The sequence below is a fragment of the Myotis brandtii genome, unplaced genomic scaffold, assembly GCF_000412655.1.
Source record: "Myotis brandtii unplaced genomic scaffold, ASM41265v1 scaffold225, whole genome shotgun sequence".
Lineage (NCBI taxonomy): Eukaryota > Metazoa > Chordata > Mammalia > Chiroptera > Vespertilionidae > Myotis > Myotis brandtii.
Window position 1 is genome coordinate 4,159,957 of NW_005358435.1, and position 8,900 is coordinate 4,168,856.

General features: G+C 44.1%; 1 protein-coding gene across 1 annotated transcript in view; it reads right to left on the bottom strand.

Annotated features, from left to right (window-relative positions):
• Nucleotides 1-8,900, bottom strand: part of PYGB (phosphorylase, glycogen; brain) — a 63,690-nt gene that overhangs the window by 31,328 nt on the left and 23,462 nt on the right. The window contains exons 5-6 of the mRNA XM_005866212.2: nt 2,777-2,885; nt 373-451 (exon numbers count right to left, since the gene is read on the bottom strand). Of these exons, the coding sequence (XP_005866274.1) occupies nt 373-451; nt 2,777-2,885 (188 nt within the window). The remainder of the gene's footprint in view (nt 1-372; nt 452-2,776; nt 2,886-8,900) is intronic.

The following is an 8,900-nucleotide window of genomic DNA, read 5'->3' on the forward strand; positions in this document are numbered from 1 at the left end:
TGTGTGTGTGTGTGTGTGTGTGTGTGTGTGTGTGTGTGTGTGTGTGTCTTTCTCCCAATGACTGGCTTTGGGATCGTGCAGAGTGGCTGATATACTGGAATCCCTCCCAGCACCAGTCACCCAACACTGGCAAGCCTGGTCTTCATGATCTTTATGAAGGGCCCCTTGGATGAAAGAGACATACATCTTGCACTTTTCCCTGCCAGAGGCAAAGATTTTGACCTGGAGCACACACTCTCCCATCCACCCTGAGGGACCCCTTTATCCTGTCAGAACAGTGCCAAGAGCATGGCTGGCCTTGGCCTTACCATGTGATCACTGACAAGGCACCATGTTAGGACAATCTTGTCCTAGACAGGTGCCTGGGGTTACCTGCCAGCCTCCCCAGTCCTCCATTCCCCAGGCCAGCGTCCTCTTCTATTTCCTCCAGTTCTTCCAGGTCCAACCCCAACTGTGAATAAAAACAGAGGCAATATTTTCACATTACTTAATATTTTCACTCAAGTACCAGGTGGAATGATATTTAAATCCCGTGAGTTTATATCAAAGGGTAGGGTCTGCTTCCTTTTAGACTTGAAAGTCCAATGTTAAAATCTGATGCTTAATTGCTGATCGAAAATGAAAGTTTCCAGGTATTTCAAAAGCTGTCAAATGACCTAAGAATTATAGTCAAAATGAGACATGGTTTAATAGCCAAAGATATATACTGTCATATTATTAATTTACTTATAGTGGACAGATTATAACATGCTTCCTAAAAATGAAACCAAAGGTTTTAGTAATTCTCTAATTTCGCATGGTCTAATGATAATCACGTGACATCTTTTTAAACCCAAATCTAAAAACACCTTTCCGTGGCATTCCAATTATATTCAAGCCAACTTGTGAAACAGATATGGTATGTTAAAAATTAGAGAAAAAGCAACAAAGTCACAACCACTTCACCTAACTGAAAACCATTCCAGAATAGAGCTGTTAGGGCTCTCAATTATGTTGTATTGATAATTATTCCATTAATATTAAACTTGATAAAACCCATCACATTAACATCAACAACACTGTTTAATAAAAAAAAACTATATTTGAAAACAAATAATTATTTACTGAGAAGAGTTGCAGTATTTCATATTTTTACAAAGTTCTTTAAAGGATTTTCTGCTCCAGCATTCAATTTGTTGGAATATCACACATCAGATAGCATCTGGAAAACTCTACCACATACTCATGAAGTATAGAGTGTAAAAGGCAAATAACATCCTAGTGTTATGAAAATAGTTCTGACCTAACAGACCCCTTGAAAAGGTCTCAGGGAACCTGAGGGTCTCCAGACCACACTTTGAGAATCTAATAAATTACAAAGAGAGGAAGAAGAGTTGTGAGAAAATGAAAAACATAAAAGTCATACAAAATAGCTTAGCATCTATTAAGTAAACTGAATGGTGCTAACACATACAGTCATCTGATTTAGATTTCAAAATATTGACTTAACTCCCATAACGATTTCAAAGAGTGTGTTCCACCAAAAATATCTGGAATATGTGGGGGGATTTACCTGACACATTACCAGCTCAAGTCTTAGAGGGGGAGACATGATCCCCCACAATGCCGGGCTGCCTGATGGCCCTGCAAGGCTCACACCACACCTCCTCCAAGAAGGCCCCCAGAGCACCTCCCACCTCAAAACCAAAACCGAACCCAAGCAGAAGCAGTGGAAGGTTCTTGGGGGGAGGACGACTGTGGTAAGGACCCTTCTGTGTATGTGCAAAAGGGCAGAAGCGATGCATGTTCACACTCCAAAAGTTCTACACTGAGCATCTAGGTGAGGGAGAAAGACCATGTCCAGGGAAGTGGGGGAGAGACAGAAAACAGACACAATCAAAGCCAGCTCTGCTCTAAAACAGCAAATGAACTGTGAACGACCTCCAACTAAACAACTGTTAATAAAGAACCCTTAAGCCAGTGGTTCTCAACCTTCCTAATGCCGCGACCCTTTAATACAGTTCCTCATGTTGTGGGGACCCCCCAACCATAAAAGTATTTTCGTTGCTACTTCATAACTGTAATGTTGCTACTGTTATGAATCGTAATGTAAATATCTGATATACAGGATGTATTTTCATTGTTACAAATTGAACATAATTAAAGCATAGCGATTAATCACAAAAACAATATGTAATTATATATGTGTTTTCTGATGGTCTTAGGCGACCCCTGTGAAAGGGTCGTTCGACCCCCCAAAGGGGTCGCGACCCACAGGTTGGCGATCCACAGGTTGAGAACCGCTGCTTAAGCAAAGGCAGTTTCTATCCTGTTTAGGGGAGAAAGGGCAAATTTATAACTAGAGGATAGGGTCTTAGGGGCAGAGGAGGGATTTTGGAGGTAGGTTACCGGTTCAATGAAGCAAGGAGAAGTGTGACAATACCAAATACTTCTGCCACATTGTAAATCTGTCCTTGGGGTGGGAGTGAGGAATACACTGGTTTCTAGAAGCCTCCAAACCTTAGAATTACAATGCCATCGAGCCCTTGCACTCCATTGTATTAATAGCTCTCCATCCAGTTCCTACTTTCTCCCCTTGAGAAAGAGGAGTATCACCCACCAACCCATTCTCCCTCACAAAGGACAGGGGACACCATCGGACGTTTCCCAGGTCCTAGGTGGCGGCAAATTCTAACATCCACGCTCACCTCTGTCAATGCTCACCTCTGTGGGGCCTGAACTAAACCCTCAGAGCAACAGGAGAGGCTACTGGGCAGCCTGGCCCCAGGACCCGTACCTGGTAGATGGCTTCATCGCAAGCATTCTGCAGGCCCAGGTTCACCATCGTGTTCTGCAGAGTACGGCCCATGTAGAACTCCAGGGAAAGATAATAGATGCGCTGAGAGAGCAAAAGAAAGCATCTTAGATCTCTCGTCCCATCTCCACGCACAAGCAGATGATGATGATGATGATGATGATGATGATGGGTGGATTCCTAAGAGAACCTACACAGGGGTATCATTTATGTTAACCCAGAACTTCGGGCACATCCCCAAATGAACTCGCTCCCTTCACCAGGCCTTGACCACCCTCAGTTTTCCAAGGGCATCTCATGAGGGAACCCTTCTCTTTTTTGGCTTCATACTCTTTTTATTTTTTTAATTTTTCAAGTACAGTTGACATTCAATGTTATATTAGTTTCAGATGTACCACATAGTGATTAGACCTTTATGTATCTTACCAAGTGATTTCTCCCCTGCCGTAAGTCTAGTACCCACCTGGCACCATACGTAGTTATTACAATACTAGGGGCCCAGTGCACGAAATTCGTGCAAGGGCCTTGGCCCTGTCCCCCACCCACCGCTGCTGTGGCCGGGGGCCTCTGCCACCTCTGCCTAGGCCCCCGGCCTGCTGCGGCTTTGTCGGAAAGGACATCCGGTCTAACTGGCATATTATGCTTTTATTATTATAGATTATTGACTATATTTCCTATGTTGCACTTCACATCCCCATGACTATTTTATAACTGCCTATTTGAACTTATTAATCCTTCACCTTTGTCAGCAAGTCCTCAACCACCCACCCACTTGGCAAACAACAGTTTGTTCTCTGTATCTATGAGGTTGTTTCTGTTTTGTTTATTTTTTATTCAGTTCTTTAGATTTCACATATAAGTGAAATCACATGGTATTTGTCTTTCTCTGACTGACTTATTTAACTTAGCATAACACCTTCTAGGTCTACCTATGCTGTTGCAAATGGTAAGATTTTATTCTTTTTATGGCCAAGTAATAGTCCATTGTATATCTTACTATATGTCTTCTTTATTCACTCATTTACTGATGGGCACTTAGGTTGCTTCCATATCTTGGCAACTGTAAATAATCCTGCAGTGAATATAGGGGTACATATGTCTTTCTGAATTAGTATTTTGAGTTTCTTCAAATATATACCCAGAAGTAGATTTGCTGATTCTAAGGCAGTTCCATTTTCAATCTTTTGAGGAACCTCAATACGGTATTCATAGTGGCTAAACCAATCTGCCATATGTTAAATGACCTAGAGACCGCCTTCATTTTTTAAAATCTGGGTTTATTAATTACACACAGGAAACATCACAGGAAAGTATAAAAGAAGCTCTTCAGCACAAACAGATGAAAAGAAGATCAACACAGATGTAATTTTCTAAAAACATCTTGGGCATTAACAACCTCTAACTGTGGAAATGAAGTTGAGCATCCACAGGTAGAGCCTTATTTTGCTCTTTACACACTGAGATTAATCTGAGAGATCTCCAACTTCTCTTCCCTCTCCTGAAAGAGTTTTTAGAGTCTGTTGGATAGAGAGGTCTGAACGCCTTGCATGAAAAAGAAAGAACTTTTTCTAACATTCAGAGAAAAAAAACAAAAAACAAAAAATACTGGGGCAATTGCTTTCAACCTTCACCAAGAGGAAGAACATGATTCTATAAGCAGAGATGGGTTATCCTTGAAAACGTGGCAACGCTACTCTTGTCCATTAGATCCTGTGTGTGCCCCCGTCTCAACACACTAGCAGCCATCTTACCGTGGCCAGGTGAGCAGAGAGTGGCTCCCACAGCAAACTGCTGCCTCCCTGCTGGACAGGGCAGAGTTGGCCCTGACATAACACAGGGGTGGCCCCACAGGCTGAAGACCCAAGAAAGAGTAAGCATTTGGAGTCCAAGGGGCAGTCTGCTGGGGAGGGGGTGGGGTTTAGTTTTTGTTCTATTGAGGGTTTCAACTGATAGAGGACCACCCACATTAGGGAGGGTAACTGCTTTACTCAAAGTACACTGATATAAATGATAATCTCATCCCCAAAACACCTTCACATAAACATCCAGAATGATTTTTTAAAAATTTATTTTATATTTTTATTGATTTCAGAGAGGAAGGGAGAGGGAGAGAGACATAGAAAATAGAAACATCAATGATGAGAGAGAATCATTAATTGGCTGCCTCCTGAGCGCCCCCCCCCCACTGGGGATCGAGCCTGCAACCTGGGCATGTGCCCTTGACTGGTATCGAACCCGTGACCCTTTAGTCCACAGGCCAACGCTCACTCCACTGAGCCAAACCAGCCTGGGCCAGAATGATTTTTGGCCAAATATCTGGGCACTGTGGTCCAACCAAGTGGAAAGAGATTATTAACCAATACAACCTGAAAGAGAAAAGGCCAAATTGTCTTCTACGAAAAATCATGGCACACTCTCAAATAGGCTTCTTAATCGCATAAAATGATGGTCTCACCTACTTCCACTTGGCAAGCTGTCAGGGTAATCAGCAACACAAAACATCACCCATCATCCGCTTCCAAAAAATAACTTTGAGCTATCTGCTGTCAGGCTAACTTCACACTCACAATTAAAAACACATCTCAACAGCTGGGTGTGCTAAAAAGATTCCATTGGCTGGTCCCACCTCTGACTAATTAAAACAAAATCTTAGAGGTGGGGGTTATAGGCAGTGAAGGCTACAAATCACTGCTGTAGATCATCTTCCTTTAACTCCCAGGTCCAGCAAACCAAAAATTATTTGTATTCATTACAATTACATTATTAGAAATATTTAAGACACCTGTTTGGACACTGTGGTAGCACTCCTTTTCCTTAATCTACCATTGAGATAACTTATAAGAAAGAGCCATAGGAACCATTATTTCAACTGCTGCAGAGATAAAGAAGACCACCCCATCCACTCACTGCAGGAGTAGAGAAGGCCAGTTATATACTAAACTGGCTATTCCATCCACTCACTCCAAGGATGCAGCAGCCCAGTAACATAGCAAACTGGCTATTCCACCAACTCATTGCAGAGATGTATGGCCTCTTACATAGTAAACTGCCTATTCCACCTACTCAGGCAGAAATGCTGTAGCTTGATTATATAGTAAACTGACCACTCCATGCATTCATGTGCAGGGATGCATTAGGCCAGCTCCATATGAAAATGGCTATTCAAGTGGGGGATGGGGAGGGGTAGATATCTGTAATACTATCAACAATAAAAATATATTTAAAAATAAAAAAATAATAAACTTACTATTCCATCCACTCACTAAAAGGGCGCCAAGGGACCTGGCTGTTGCATGCACTCACTGCAAATATATAACAGACCAAATGAACAGCCAACTGATAATTCCACCCACCTACTGCAGAGCTGCAGTAGGCCTGTTACAGAGTAAGCTGGCTATTACATCCCCTCACTGCAGGGATGCAGTAGGCCTGTTACAGAGTAAACTGGCTATCCCATCCTCTCACTGCAGGGATGCAATAAGCATGTTACATAGTAAGCTGGCTATTCCATCCCCTCACTGCAGGGCTGCAGTAGGCCTGTTACAGAGTAAACTGGCTATTCCATCCTCTCACTGCAGGGATGCAATAAGCATGTTACATAGTAAGCTGGCTATTCCATCCCCTCACTGCAGCGATGCAGTAGGCATAGTAAACACACTACTGCACATGCTCACCGCATAGATACAGTAGTCATGTTACATAATAAACTGGCTATTCCATCTACTTAATAGAGGAATGCCGTTAGCTGGTTGCAAAATAAACTGAGTATTGCATCTACTAACTACCAGGACAGGATAGTCAGGTTACATAGGAAACTAGCTATTCCACCCACTCAACGTAGGGATACAGTACACACAACATGATATTTTTAGTGTAATAAAAACAAATGCTTCAACTAGTATAGAAAAAACGATGTAGAACACAAAAGGTTTGTCATATTTATAGTTTTATTACTAAGTGGTGAGACTACAGTTATTTTTTTTCCATCTGGCTTATCGTACTGTTAAATTTTTCCTCCAATAATCATAAGGACTTGCATAATTGTATAAAAGACAAAAATAATCAATAAAGTCACTTGAACGTAATAAGTATAGATCAGCAGGTTACCCCAGCCGGGAGGTGGTGGTACACGCCCCTGAGGCTATTCCTGGGGCTGGGGGTGTGGCTTTGCCCCCAGTGGGAGCCCACTTGCCTGGGCTCTGACCCTCCTGGGGCTTGTTTCTGGTCCATTACAAGCAATCATTTGCAGAAAAGGGAGACAAGGAGCTTATTTTCAACCTGAATTAGCAAGACCGAAGCACTTATTAATAAATCCCACTTTTTCTTTTTTAAAGGGCCTTCCTGTCCAGAATAGGCTCCTTCCATTTACAGGCTGCGGTTTCTTTAAAAGAGAAAGGTTTCCACGTGTAGCCAAGGCAGACCATCAAAACTCAGAGCACTCACTGAAGATGACAAACCTGTTTTGCTCCTGAAAGGTCATTTCCGTAATCCCTGAGCCCATCGCTGGCCTTTTCAGGCTCTATGGTAAACATCCATAAACTAACAGGAGCCCTAATACGTTGGGGTGTGTCCCACTCCAGGGAAATGTCCTTGACTGTGCAAAGCCGTACCCTTGTCATCTGCTATACGGACAATAAAAATGATGTTGGCGAAGCAGAGCTCTGCCATCAGCAGAGAATTCTGGGGGAGCCACTGCCTCCTGGCCAGCTTCCCTGGCAAAATCGAGCCAAGCCTTTGTTGTAATAACCTGTTTTAGCCACTTGGTGCCACTTCTTTCCACACCGCCTTGCATACTAAACAGGAAGATGCCTCCTTGGTATTCCAACAAATCTGTTATTCTTACCATCTCTCTTTTAGAAAAAGGAGTGCCCCAGAATATGTTTGGAAAAGCAATAAATCTTAATCTTAGCAATTATTAAATACTGCTTAATGTCCCTTGAAAATACTCTAAAATACTATCAACACAACAACCGTTCCATACCCAGGTGTACACGGCAAGTCAAATCTTTGCAAACTGACTTCAGGCCTGCAAGTGTCTCCTTTCCTTGCGGGCTTTCCCTGGACCATCGTGTAGCAGAAAGGACAAAATTCTCCACGGTCAAGAGAAAGAAACAAAACTGGCAGAGGGGGCTGGCCAGGCCTATGAGACACCTATCAAGCTAAAAGCTACCAGTGATGTTGGAGAAGCAGACTTGCGGACTCGGAGCTGTTGAAAAGTTACAATTGATGAATGAAACAGAAATGCCGCAAAACTGTGTATGCAATATACTTTTTAAAGATGTGTATACATATACAGGAGTAGAAAGAGGACACACAGCTATAGATCAAAGTAACGGAGACTATCAATGACTTTCTTGTGTATTTTTCTACCGTAAACATACATTTTTGCAAAATCTAAACAGGAGCAATTACTTCGTCTCCGTGAGCTGTAAGGGAAGTTAGAAACTGTCCGAGGAAGGTGTGGGAACCTCAAAGGCAAGCCCTTTGCTTTGCGGGCTCCTTTTTCTGAGCGTATGGCCCCTCCTGCTTCAGCAAGCACCTCTGACGGTTTTCTCCTCATCACTGCCTCGCCCGGAAAAGCCTGGTTCCCTGCAGATGACTGTGTCCACCCCCTCCCAACACATAAAACACCCAGGCCTGGTCCAGGGTCTTTTCTCTCGCGCACTACTGCACAAAATCAGAGGTGGGGGGCGGAGGGGGCGGGAAGGAAGCCTCAACCCTGCAGCCATCACGGAAGCACCCGGCTAGTGACAGGCTGGAAAATTCCGCCGGGTTTCCAAGCCTCAGGAATCCGGGGAGCAGCGGACCCAGGCAAGGCCAGGCTCCTCACGCAAGGGGCCTGGCGGCTCGGCCCAGGGCAGGCTGACCACCAGGGAGATGAGGGCGTGGGGGAGGGGGGGGCGGCCAGGGCCTTCGCGAGGCTCTCCTCCTCCACGACACGCAGGGAGCGGACCACCGCTGGGCTGTGGGGGCGGACCGTGCTCAACTCGGATACACATTCCGCAGGCAGCTGCCCTGCCGGTCTCCTTCTGGGGAGAGGTGCAACGCTCTGCTGTGAGTTCTCAGGGGCCTCTGGCTCCAGAACCCCTGCACCACGGCTTCCCTT